General features: G+C 35.6%; 1 protein-coding gene across 2 annotated transcripts in view; it reads right to left on the minus strand.

Annotated features, from left to right (window-relative positions):
• The window catches only part of LEPR (leptin receptor), a 75,240-nt gene that overhangs the window by 26,417 nt on the left and 34,940 nt on the right, over positions 1-13,883 (minus strand). For both annotated transcript variants that reach the window (XM_060142548.1, XM_060142549.1), the window contains 9 exons: positions 12,399-12,598; positions 9,830-9,978; positions 8,649-8,808; positions 8,449-8,531; positions 5,172-5,388; positions 4,168-4,350; positions 2,651-2,746; positions 1,164-1,266; positions 150-225 (listed from right to left, as the gene is read on the minus strand). In XM_060142548.1, the coding sequence (XP_059998531.1) occupies positions 150-225; positions 1,164-1,266; positions 2,651-2,746; positions 4,168-4,350; positions 5,172-5,388; positions 8,449-8,531; positions 8,649-8,808; positions 9,830-9,978; positions 12,399-12,598 (1,267 nt within the window). The remainder of the gene's footprint in view (positions 1-149; positions 226-1,163; positions 1,267-2,650; positions 2,747-4,167; positions 4,351-5,171; positions 5,389-8,448; positions 8,532-8,648; positions 8,809-9,829; positions 9,979-12,398; positions 12,599-13,883) is intronic.

Consider the following 13,883-nt stretch of genomic DNA (forward strand, 5'->3'; position numbering starts at 1 on the left):
ACTCATATTAAGATGAATTGAATAAAATAAGATTTAAACCTTATCCTTAAAATGTTTTAAACCTTAAAAATGTTTGAAGCTCTAGAAGGCATATAGCATCTCAAATGCGATCTTATATATTCTGGGGTTTAAAAAACTGAAAAAGGGACCTTCTGAAAATTAAGTCCTTGTGCCCAGGAACAATTCTTGGGGTTTGGAACATCTTCCCAAAACAGCTTTTTCATCCTACAAAAGATAAACAAGGCATTAGAAGTAACGAAAAACGTTCACATTGAAAATGTTAACAGTTAATAAATGTACAAACTAGAAATTTATCTACCAGACTGGTTATCCCTCAGTAGGATCAGATTCACTTTCACATGCTCTACCATGAAGATCTCCACCAACTTTCTGTCTAGACCAAAGTTAATGATCACTATAATAAACATAGCCAACTCTTATTAAAAACTGTTTGCCAGGCACTGTGCTAATAAATGCTTTGCACAGGTTTTTCTCAGAGAAAATTAAATATTAAATATGGCCATCAATTGAGTTTCAGAAACAATTCTACTGGATATGGCCCGATCAGCTCACTTGACTGAAAGGTAAATTCGGATTGTAAAATTACTTTTCCCTCTTCACTGCTAGAAGACAAAATTTTCTGTAGAGATTTGGCATGTGTGAAATAACCTCAATGGTCCGGACCTCTCAGCACAGAGTAATGGGGCACCCAAAGAACCATCCAAGAAATTCAAGGCCATTTGCCAAACCAAACAGAATGGAGCCACTCAGCGCTGACGTTTAAAAAGCGGAATGCCTACTGACCATAAGTGAACTGACGGCTTCAGATAAATCTTCACCACTAAAGGTTCTCAACCTAGATTGTACAACTTTGAAAGCCATTCTTCTCACCTCTAAGAACATACTGCCTAGGATTTCCTATTATAAGCTTGTTATTTCATGAACGTATATACAGTAAAGAAAAAAAAAAAACTAATTTCTTTCCTGAGGCTTATGTGTACTAGCAAAACCGAGTGTGGTTTCCTGAAATCAGGTTTTTTCTTTTTACGCCATCTCATTGCCATCAAATACATATAAAAATATTTAGAACACTTCAGTGTTTCTGATTTGGATCTAAAATCAAGGTTTAAATATGTTCAAGATTTTAACACCAAGTACAATACCTTTGGTGTGATATTAACAATGTTCCAAGCAATAAGATGGAAGAGGAAATAATTATTGGCACAATTACATATAGACCTGCATCATGCTGGTGTTTTTCATCATCTGAAAAAGAAAAAATTCACACAACTCTGAAGCTTGAGGAAATAACATCTTTCTGAATCAGAAATTATAATAGACTTTTTTTCTGATTTCAACATAAATCTGAATGACCTTTAAAGATATAAAAATCAGAAAGAGGAAGATAAAAGTATAGCTTTGATCACATGAATAAAATTATTATTTTGGTCAGAATTATGCTTCTTGTAATTTAGCAAAACATTTTTTCAAAATTATTTATTTGCCAGCTCTCTCCATCTGGTCACTTTTAGATTATATGAGTCCAAGTGTCAATAAAAGTTGTTATGATGACTCTTTGTTTCAGCATCTGCTTTTAGAGAAGGCAACCTACAACACCCACCAACCTCTATCTTGCTCACTCCAGACACATTGACCTCCTTACTGTTTCTTGAACCACAAAGCACGCTCACTCTTCAGGGCCTTTGCACTTACTATCCCCTTGCTGAAATGCTCTTCCCCTTTGTTCTTGCAGGGCTTTACCCAAATATCACCTTCACAGAGAAAAAGACCGTTTTGGGCCATCCTTACTAAAGCACCACATTTTAACTCTATCCCTTCATTTTATTTTGCTTCATGCACTTATTTCTATCTGACATTATATTATACATGATTTGTTTATTGTCTGTCATTCTTATTAGAGTACTGGAGTTTAAGCTCCATTTAGGGCACAGACTTATGTTCACTGTTCAATCCCTAGTGCTTAGAACAGTGTTCAGTGTATATTTGTTGAACAATACATGAATGAAGCTTTATAATTATTTTAATTCTAAAACCAGGTGAAATGTTTCTCTCTTGAAACTTCATTATTGGGTTGCTTGGATTTGAAGACAATCTGAAAAGTAACAGCAGAATCAAAATGTTCCCACTTCAAGTACAGTAAGGTGAATCAGAAATATAAGACACCCTGTGAACTTTTTTCTATAATTATTGCTACAGTTTTATTTTTAGAAAAAGATTTCCTTTAGAAGATGATTAAAATTTAAAGACTCATAAATATGAGTCAAAACATATTGTTTGGGGTAGGTGTATTTATATTAATTGTACAGAAAATTAATATTTTTCCAATTAATCTTTATGATGATGTATTTTATTGTATAGCTGGATACTTCCCTTTATTTTGTTTCCATCAACTTTTAGACTGAAATTTTTACTTACCAATACAAGAATACAATACCACGCCTGATTATTATTCTTACCACCACCATGGAACCATGTACCCTTACTGCAGTCACCCATGAGGCATCTACATAAGACTCTGGGCTATTCCATGATTCCATCAGAAAGAAAAGAATCAGATGGCAGCATTACTGCTAGCTAAGGAGGAAACCACAAATCTGTGTAAAAAGAAACTAAAAGTAAACATTTTTACCTTGGGTGAAACTATCAATTATCTTCGGTTTCCCCACTCCCTCCATAAATATCGGGTAAAGACTGAACTGATACTTCTCAATGGGGATAAAATGATCTGAGGAGAAAAAATATTTTAAAGAGTCATTCCCACTGAATTAATATAAATGAGTAAAATCTATGTAAAAAAAATGTTAAGTGACTCTTATATTTCCATGGATGTAAAATTGATGACTTATGGGTTGAAACTGATGGATTAAAAACTGATGATTACCTATGGATTGAAACTGATAATTAGGGAGTTTCAAAGACAATCTAAGCACTACCAATTCTACTGTAATGACAATAATTTCACAAATAATGTTTTAAAATCTTACCCAAAGATAGAAGATTGCAATTTTTCAAAGGCATGTTCCAGTGATAGCCAGTTTGTTCAAGTTCAGGGTGTAGGAGTTGTTTTGTTTCCCTTTCCAGGACAATACACTCTACCTCCTAAGACCAAAGCCAGCAATATTCCCTTTTCATAAGAATTTAGTTTACTTAGCCTCCCCATTCAAGGCAGCTGGGAGACTAAAGTCTCATGAAATCCCATGCAGAGAAGATGGGAGTGGGGACCAGGAATTACCTTATATATCCAGACGTCTAGATCTACGGAGGATGATCACCTTCATAGCAAAGCTCAAAATGGATCTATCAGTGATCTATCATTTTTACAAATGCTAGTAAGATATAAATATTATTCCACAAGAGATAAATCTCTTTGAAGCACAGAGAGCAACCACCTAGACAACAGTATAGTAATGAACTGGATTTAGTTCTCTATCAATAATTTGTTTCTATCTACCTTGATGCTAAATTCTAGGGTCTTTGCAATGAAATAGAAGTATGTGCCTTTGGGATGATGTTGTAAATAAGAACATGGCAATCCTTAGCTTCCCTGCTTAAACCTTACTCAGACTTGGAGACTCTGTATTGTGCACTAATATTTTGTATTTTAATCACCTTGTGGGGTAACTGGTCTACTTTGGGAATATTATGCTGGCTTATGATCCTCAGACCTTCAGCCTGGCCCTCCCACTCACTGCTAGTGGCATCGTAAGTTGGTACACAATTTGGGAAAACAATTTGTCAGTAGCTATCCAAAGCCATTAAAATGGTTTTAAAAAAAGGTTAAGCTGGAAGCAACATAAATGTTCTCAAATAAATAAATGGTTTATGTAGATTCTGGAATAAAATGCTATACAATCATTTAAAAAATAGTTATAAGGATTGTGAACAAAATAGAAACATGCTTGTAATATATCAAAGGAACAAACCATAAGAAAAGTGGTAGATGATATGATTACAACTACATAAAATATTTAAATGGAAAAGGATCAAATGAAATAGTATTAAATGTTTGTAATAGGATGACAATTTAGGCAGCAAGATATATCATCTATATTTTTGAAGTTTTCATCAACTATCTTATTTGAATTAATAATCTGTAGCGTCATACTAATCCATAGGAGAAACTTAATTAAAGTACAGTAAGCTTACCGTGGACATAATACTTCTTAACAGAGGAAGGGATTCTAAGCCATTTAATTTCATTGTCTTCATGAAGAATTTTCCACTCAAGAATAAAATACATCAGATTGTAATCACTGGGTGATAGCATCCAGGAAAGAATTACACAACTGCTGTTTAAAGGATATGCACTGAGTGACTGCACGATATTTACTGTGGGGAAAACAAGGAAATTTATTTTTAAATTCAAAATTAATGAAGATCTCCTAATTGCCTTTAGGAACATATAACCTACTGAAAAGGGGAGAAGGAAGAGAAAGCAGACATTTATACAAATAAATAAAGCAGACATTTATACATGGCAATTATTTTTGTATCACAAGAGTCATATAAGCAGAGAGGTGTGGGAATATATGCTATGAGGAGAAATAAGATTCTACCTAAAATCCAAAAAAGAGATTTTTGGATATGGTCAAAAGGTGTTCTCTACTGTAATACTGTACAAGCCTATTAATCATTCTAATTCCCTCCAAATCTTCTCTCCCGCTGATGGAGTCAGTGCTTTCAAAGCACAAATCTGATCATTTTAACACACTCTCCTCAGAGTCCCACTTAAAAGCCTCCAGACTTCCGCACGTGAGAACAAAATTCCTATCATGCCTACAATTCCCTGAGGGCCATGCCTCAGAGCCTCTGTCGGCCTTTCTGGACTTTTTTTGCACCAGCGCCAACCAGGTCTTCCTTCATACCCTCTCCTGGACTACAGAACTTTTGGTCAGATTTTTCCTCTCGCGGGAGCACTTTCCCCGACCTTCTGGGGAAGTTTAATTCCTCTACTGTACCCTCAAGAAAGCTTCTCTGAAACTCAATACCAGGTTAGGCTCTTATTTTCTTTTCTTTTATAAAATTATACTCTTTTCCTGGGAACACTCTTCTCAGTTTGTAAATAGGCATTAACTTGCATGATTATTTGATTCATGTTTGTCTCATCTATTGGACTCTGTGAATGCAAAGTGAGGTGTACCTTTTCTTACCTTTGCTCATGGGCCATGAGAATGTTAAATTAAAATTTGCAGAAGAAGCACCAATTGAATTGACGGCCAGAACGGTAACAGAGTGTGCTTGCTCTGTCCAAAGGAAAGTGAATTTAGTGTGATTTCCTACATCTTCTGACCATGTTCCATTGCGGGAAGTATGATGTTTCACCACATATCTTCTCACACTGCACAATGAGTCATTTTTCATCAGGGGCTGCGGTAAACATAAAAATTGATTAGCTCAAGGGCTACAGTGCTTTTTATACTGACTGAGCTCACGGAACTCCTATTAAACATTTCCCATTGGTAAGCAGGGGCCAGGCCAGAGCAAGCACTGCTGAATTCAAGGCTGAGGTATGGGGCTCTGACCACAGTCTCCCTGAAGCCGTCTGGGTGGCTATGGAGCATGGGAAACTTATCTCCCCCCTTTTGGTTTTTTTTTTTTTAAGACTCAAAGACTAAATCATTTGAAGATAATGAAGTATGGATACAAATAGGACACTTTTCCACCTGGAAGTTTCACTCTAATGCTAGAGAAAAGAAAGACTGAAAGAGAGTTGAGAGTTTCTTCATCTAAAAAGCAAAAAAGGAATAACCCTCTGTTTTCATAAAGCAACAACTAGAGAGAGTTGAAAAGATATTAATCATCACTTCTATTAATCCTGGTGAGACTGGTCACTCATTTTTTTTCTTCCCTTGATATGCTGCCCCTTCCAGTAACAGAGGCTATCAGGACAGTGTACATGGAACCCCAGAATTTGTGTCTTTAGTTAAAAAAATATCATACCAGGTCACTGATGATTCAGTGTAAAATATATAATTAGTCCAATTGTATTCATCCGTTCTACAGAATATAACAATATGTCCCACTTCCCCCATCACCTTCACCTGTTTCAGGTAAGATTTAAGTGCTACCACTTAAACCCTTAGAAAGCTTAACTCTGTACAATAGACTAGAACAGTGCTTCCGAATTTTTGTCATTGAGATTCTTCTAAGTCAGAAATTGAGAAACATAAATACAAACAAACATAAATATGTCCCTGCAGGGCGTGGAAGAACCTGGGTAGGTGGTGAGTAAGATTTTAGCAGCCTCTGCAACAAATAAATGTCTGAAAAATCATGCAAATTTTGCATTTTGTTTTTTTAAAAAATCTATGTCAGTTTTCATATACAAATATTTACTTTCATAACCATCAAGTAAAATTGATGATAAAGTCCTTACTTTCTAGTCCTACAAGCTGTTCTAGGCTCATCTTGTGTTATTTCCTGCCCCAGCCCTATAACCCAGCATTTTTTCACAGAGCCCTAGTTCCTTTCATTGGAGAATAGTATTAGAAACAAATCTGGGAATACTCCTTACTACCAGAATATGGATTTCTCAGCTTACAGATCAAGGAAATATGTCTGTGTATACTACATCTGTATACACACATATCTATGAAAATTTCTAAATGAATCCATCTGTATCCATATTAAGCTAAACATGAGTTCATACTGATGTCTCCAACCCTAATCCATTACCACATGGATCATTCCGGTCTTCTCCTTGCTTGTCTGTAACCAATTCGACAGTGAGAAACCTGGGTCCTTCCTACCATCCATCATCCTATGCTTAATTGTTCAATTCCAGTTTGCATATCTAATGATACAAGAACAGTTAACCCATACCTCGTGAGAGAAATGACTTTATCAGCTAGGACACAGTGGTTATGTACAGTTTCTTTTGCCTTTAGTCTTAAGAATCTACTCATTAACAAGGTTACCTAGGCCTGAACCTTTTTCTCCCAACTCCTTCAGTAAGACTGTTCCATACACTTGTAATACAGTTAGTTTCTCTTACTGCAGTCTGGATTCCATCCTGGGATTCTCCAACCTCCTAACGATTTATCTTTAATTTGTATACACTAAGGTGTTTTCTTTGTGGTATAAGGTTTTATGAGTTTTGGCAAATGCATAATGCTATGTACTCACCAGGACAATATTATACAGAATAGTTTCACCATCATAAAAAATCCCCTGTTCTTCACCCATTCAAACCTTTCCCCATCAACCAAACCCCTGGAAACCATTGATCTTTTTGCCATCTCTACAATTATGCCTTTTCTTGAATGTCCTGTAAATGGAATCATAATGTAGCCCTTTAGGCAGCCTTCTAGCTCTTAACAACATTCATTTAACAGTCATCCATATCTTTTTGTGGCTTTAGAGCAGGTTCTTTTTATCGCTGAATAATATTCCATTGTATGAAAGTACCAAAGTTTTTTGTAAGAAGCTACCAAACTATATTCAAAAGTGGCTATACCATTTTCCATTCCCACCAGCAGAGAATAAAAGTTCCTGTTGCTTTGCATGCTAGCCAGCAATTTATTGTCAGTTTTTTTGGATTTTAACCATTCTAATAAGTGTGTAGTGGTATCTCATTGTTGTTCTAATATGTATTTCCCTAATGACAAATGATGTTTGCTATGGATTGAATGTTTGTGTCTCCCTAAAATTCGGACCAAAAAAAAATACATTCACTTGGGATAGAAATCAATTCATTTGTGGGAGAGAACGCTTTGAAAATTTCTAAGCTGTATACTCATTGTTTTTGGAAATATCCATTGTGTATTTGCCATCATACAAAAAGAATAATCGGGCTTCCCTGGTGGCGCAGTGGTTGAGAGTCCGCCTGCCGATGCAGGGGACACGGGTTCGTGCCCCGGTCCGGGAGGATCCCACATGCCGCGGAGCAGCTGGGCCCGTGAGCCGTGGCCGCTGAGCCTGCGCGTCCGGAGCCTGTGCTCCGCAACGGGAGAGTCCACAACAGTGAGAGGCCCGTGTACCGCAAAAAAAAAAAAAAAAAGAATAATCTAAATGCCCTTGAGATATGTAGGGAAGGCCACGTTGACTCTGTTTAGAATTAAATACAAATGGAATTTTTGGACTTGAAGGAACACTAGATATCATCCAGTCCAATCTTATGTTGACACAGATGAGGAAACTGAGGTTGAAGGGTCTAAGTGACCTTGTCAAAATAGCACTGAGTAACTATACTATGTCAAGCCAAGAATAGAATTAAAGTCTCCAAACTCCAGGCCAGTGCTCCCTCCATTCTACACCTTGGCTCTCTGTAATCACTTCTCCAAATTGAAATAAACTTGGGATTGCAGAGACTAAAAATGATAGAATTATTAAGTAAGTCTTTTTTACAATGAAGTCTTTTTTACAATGAAACAAATCTTTCAAGAGTATAGAAGTAAAATTTAAGAATAACATAAAAGTCAGGAATACCTTCCAAAGCAAAGTGACATTTCTCTCTTTTTTAGTGTTGTCTTCATTAATTATTCTCCAAAATTCAGGTCCTCTGATAGGAACTGCAAAATAACAAGGAGCCCAAGTTGTATATGTGTTCTTGGAAGGATTACTTTTCAGTCACATTGGAACCACATACTTGTGCATTTTTAAGACACGTTCACAAAATCTTTGCAAACCTTTTATATCCGTGACAGTTGTGTAGGCTGGAGTACTCCAATTACTCCAATATCCCAGTCCATCCAGCCTCTTACAGCGCACCTGGACAGCATAGACTGCACACAGGTCTGGCACCGGGAAACTGGCAGATTTTAATTTTGCATCATACACCTCAAATACCTATAAAATAAGTCAAACTATTAGATTGATCATTACTAACACATATGTAGCTAAAGGGCCCTGAAGCGCATTTTATTTTAAACCCTAACACTATTCCAAAATTAAGAGAGAACTGACTGTGTTTTCTGGCTTTATAAATACTCTTATTAGGCTTGAATCATGAGCTCCTTCAAGTTAAGGATTGCCTCAGTCATCTTGTCATTTCCATCTCGTGACAAGATTTGGACTGGCCCACTTGCAACCTCACTTCCCAATCACTCTTTTACCCTATTACTAATCTCTGTCCACTAATCCTCCATACACAAAGACTTTTAAGAATTTTAACCTAGTGGTTAGATAGGACCTGCTGCAGAGAATCTCTGATATTCAGTCTCCTCAATAAGCAAGTAAACTGTCACATTTATTACAGCTGAACTCACTGTGATCTAATTCTATTCTAGGGTTCCTGCTATTTCTAGGTCTTTGCAGGCTGCCATCAGAAAACTGACACAGGAAGGCATCATATGCACACTTGCCACTATGGGTGTGATTCTGGTTGTTTGATAAAGCAGCTTCTTCCAAAATGTGTCCCACTGAACATGTGTGTACTAAAGAACATTGTTAAAGGGAAAAAGATTCCTTGGTAAAATGAGTTTGAGAAACATAGGATGAAATAAAGTTACAAATGTTTCTTAAATTCAGGACTTCTCTAAACCTTTAATATGTAATATACCATGATTCTACACTAGGGACATATGGTGATTCAGGGTTTCTTAAACTTTATTAAGCCATGTGATCTTTCTTCAAGAAACATTGTATGGGACCAATGTACTATAAAACACATTTTGGGAAATGATAAATAGCAGGAAAGTTCATTTCTTAAAAGGGTTAGAATTAGATCTATTTAATAAAAAGAGCTATGGAATACAGGAGGATGTACTTTTATGCCAATAAAATAAACCTTATGCAATAAAATTCTTAAACAGTTATAAGAAATAATATTTAGTGAGGCAAGCTGAAGAAATTTCCAGGTAAAAGGTACCTTCCATTGTACTTTTTTTCCACTTAAACCATAGCGAATCTGGAACTGAAGATTATTCTCTGGAAAGACTGGCTTCTCCCAAGATATTTTCAATAATCCGATTTTTACAGTAATTTCTGCTTTCACACTAGATGGAGGCAGTGGTTTCACTAGAAAATTTTTTTTAAGTATTATATAACAGTAATTTAAACAGTAACAATACTTTTAAAATGTTATTATGATGTTATAATATTCCATATCTTCTATTTGTAAAGTAACATCTCTTTCTCAAAACCTTCTCCTTCATTATCTCATTTGATCGCCTACAACTTTATGTGATACATAAGAAAGGGATTATCTCTATTTTGAAAATAGAGAGGTTGATTGAAAAAAGATCAATGCATCGTCCAGGTCACTCTGCACGTTAACTGTAAGACCCAATTAGAAATGGAACCATTGGCTCTGCATGCAAAAGATACCATACTGATCATATGAGGAATATCAGTAGCAAACTCTGTTCTATATAGAGCTTTCATTAAAAGCAAAAAACTATACACCACATTCATTTCCACATGTGTGATTTTCAAAATCTTCTACTGTCTGTTGTTAGGTATTTCTAGGTCAAGGTCAGAGGAAGTCTTCCAGAGTAAAGCCTTGGTTCTCTACAATCTGAGGAAAATAAGCTTTTTAAAGGGTAGAAATAGAGGCAAAGATGAACAGAACAGCAAGGGCTTTAAAAAATAATAAAAGGCAACATGAAAACTCAACGTATTTGGGAACTAACATCTCACAGCTCAAGCACAACAGTGTGAACCTCTAAGCTACAGACTTCATCAACAATACTTCCTTAGACTACTGATGACCAAAACACCTAAACTTTTTAATTACTATACAGTATCTCATGCTTATTCAATTCCTCATATGCCAAGAAGACGTTCTTCACCAACCAGTAAGATGACATATATTTCATCTCTTGAAAAGATAATTCCTCTTCAGGAAAGGAAGTATGAGTATTCAAGAGACCCAAACACATTAAAGCTGTGATTGCACTTGACGGAATCATATGGCTATCACATGTATATATTCCATGAATATCTAGTTTATAGAAAGAATGCTTTGAAGTACAATGGTTTATGTGATCCCCACAATACCCACATTAGGGAGGTAAAAGGAGCTTTCCACATTCTATAGGTGACAAAATAGTCACAGAGCACTTAAGTGACCAGCCCACATTTACAAAGCTAGTAATAAGTGGAGCTGGCATTTGGATTCCAAAGTTGAATTTTCACATTGTTTTCTAGTACTCGGTAGGCAATATAAGTGCAATTTAAATGCCTTATGTTAGTACTGAAAAGAATAACATCAAAAATTGTTCAGATATCGAACTGAATCCATGTTGCAGTTGTCGTATAATATATGTGAGGGTATATCTGTGCATGTCTGTAGGGTAGGGAAGTAGGACAGTTCCTTGCTATCTTAGGATATTTAGTACAGAGAAGTATTGCTTACAGTAAACTCATTTAAAATGGAACCAAACTAAATAGGAAGGGGCGGTGAGAGGGCAGATCAATTAACTGGGACTTCATATTGAAAAACTTTTTTTAATTATGACAACTTTATGCTATATTTAACAAAATATAGATTTGAATTCAGATGTGTACTAATTATTTGAAAATACAATGGATCAAATGTTAATTTCTGGTACAATTCCCCAACAAAATATTATATAGCATCAAAAGATACTCTTCTACATTTGCTGCAAAATCATAAATGGATCATTTCCCAAAGATTTCACAGTGGGGCTTCCCTGGTGGCGCAGTGGTTGAGAGTCCGCCTGCCGATGCAGGGGACACGGGTTCGGGCTCCAGTCCGGGAAGATCCCACATGCCGCGGAGCAGCTGAGCCTAATGAGCCATGGCCGCTGAGCCTGCGCATCCGGAGCCTGTGCTCCGCAACGGGAGAGGCCACAACAGTGAGAGGCCCGCGTACCGCAAAAAAAAAAAAAAAAAAAAAAAAGATTTCACAGTGATACTTAGAGTAACATATCAAAATTTCCAAGGGGTCTCTTATTCCTTTGAAATCAAAATATCCTTTTAAAAGAATGTTTAAAATGTTATAATGGATGTCATCATCCTTGTCTATTTTCTCTTTATTTCACTTGAGTTATTGTGAATCCTTCTGCTTCCTACCCAGCCTTACAAATTAAAGCCTTGAGCTATGACTACTCAGATTACAAAAACCGTCAGAATATCCAAATTAAACTTTTAGATTAAAAGCATCAAATGTTTTCATAAGTACATTGGGAAAAAAACATAAAATAGTGCATTATTTAGAATAATATTACTACTAAATTTATACCCAGTAATCAATATAATTCATCAAATTATATGCTGAAAATCTTCCTATTATTGATTTAAAATAAAACCAAAAGTATAAAACTTTCTAAGGCTAACTGTCTTTTCAATTCCACTGTAAGCAGAAAAAAAATTTTTTAATCTAGTGTGATCAGAAAATTCAACAGTTACCCTGAACCAACCTGAATCCAAATATGCTAATAAAAATGAAGACATACATATAGTTTTTGACATACCCACGGAATCAGGAATGACACATGTTGGTGGAGAGTCCAGTGAACCCAAGGAGTGATTAATTCTAATCCACATGGTATAGCCGGATAATAGAAAGATTGGCTGAAATAGGCATTCATAAAAACCATCTCTCTGCAAGTGGCAATCTTTGGGTTCAGATATGGGATGAATAGATGGAACATCAGAACAGTAAAGGCTGCTCCTTAAAAGATACAAAAATAATCAATAAATATACAACACTGATGAAAGCAATATTTGAGGATTCTGCTTTGTTGTTTAAAATAGACAGTTTTTGCTCCATCTAAAAGTAGTTGTTCTTATTAGAAAGGCATTTTTGAATTCTCAGCTATATCACAATCTTTCCATGAAAAGAGAAAATAACCCTTCTTAAATATTTCACTAGACAGTAAGTGGGTATGCAAATGAAATAAATGGCAATGTTCTAACAGGGAGGTAGGGATCCAATTGGAGATAGAACTTACAACACTTTGGAAGCTACGCTAATATACCGAAGTGATCGAATTTTTAAAATAAAGATCACAAGTGGTAATGGGGAATTCCTGATATGGAAAGGAAGATAAATTCCTTGCACTTTAAATTCCACAAAACAAATTGAAAACATAATGATAGTAGATTGTAGCTTACTTGACATTGTCCTAATCTTTTCTAGTTCAAAGCAATATAATTAAAATAATATCAATTATTGACTTCTATATGGATCATATAGTCAGGTATATCACTTATTTTCTCAGAGAAGAAAATTAAGAAAATATTTTTTTATCACTACATCCCAATCAACACTCCACCTCAGAGAATACAAAGCATTTCTCCTCTTCTTTGCAATAGCCCTTCTGCCATTATTTGCTTTAAATATGGTATTTAAGCGGCTAAAGTAGCAGTTACTGTTTCTATAAGAATGAGAGTAAGGAGGTTACAAGAAAATGAAAAATCTATATTTTTCTGTCTTCCATTTTCCATTTTTTGTGACTCCTTTTTCTTCCTATTTCCTCAAAATTACAACTGTTTGTGTGTGTGTGTGTGTGTGTGTGTGTGTGTGTGTGAATCAGTGTGGTGGGTGGGGTTAAATGAGAAAGAGGGATAAAGAGTCATCTGTGCATAAAAAATAAGAACCATGACCTTGTACAGAAGCACACTAATAGTCCACTTGGAATCCAAAGGTTAGCATCATTATCGTCACGACAGATATAACCATTTATTGAATGTTTACCAGCAGAAATCATATCACTTAACTATAATTAAATAAAATGTCATTAATTCTCACAGAAACCCTGCAAGTCCTATTATTCATTCCATTTTACAGACAAGGAAATTGAGGCCTTAGAGAGGTTAAAAAAACTTGAACACATACATTCAGCTAGTTTCATGGTTCTTCTATAAATATTAGGAAGATAAATGAGTCCAAATGCTTATGGAATAGTTGTCCACAAACACCATTTTTAATGTGAAAATGCCATGAAAAGAAAGTA

The sequence above is a fragment of the Lagenorhynchus albirostris genome, chromosome 2 (genome assembly GCF_949774975.1).
Source record: "Lagenorhynchus albirostris chromosome 2, mLagAlb1.1, whole genome shotgun sequence".
Lineage (NCBI taxonomy): Eukaryota > Metazoa > Chordata > Mammalia > Artiodactyla > Delphinidae > Lagenorhynchus > Lagenorhynchus albirostris.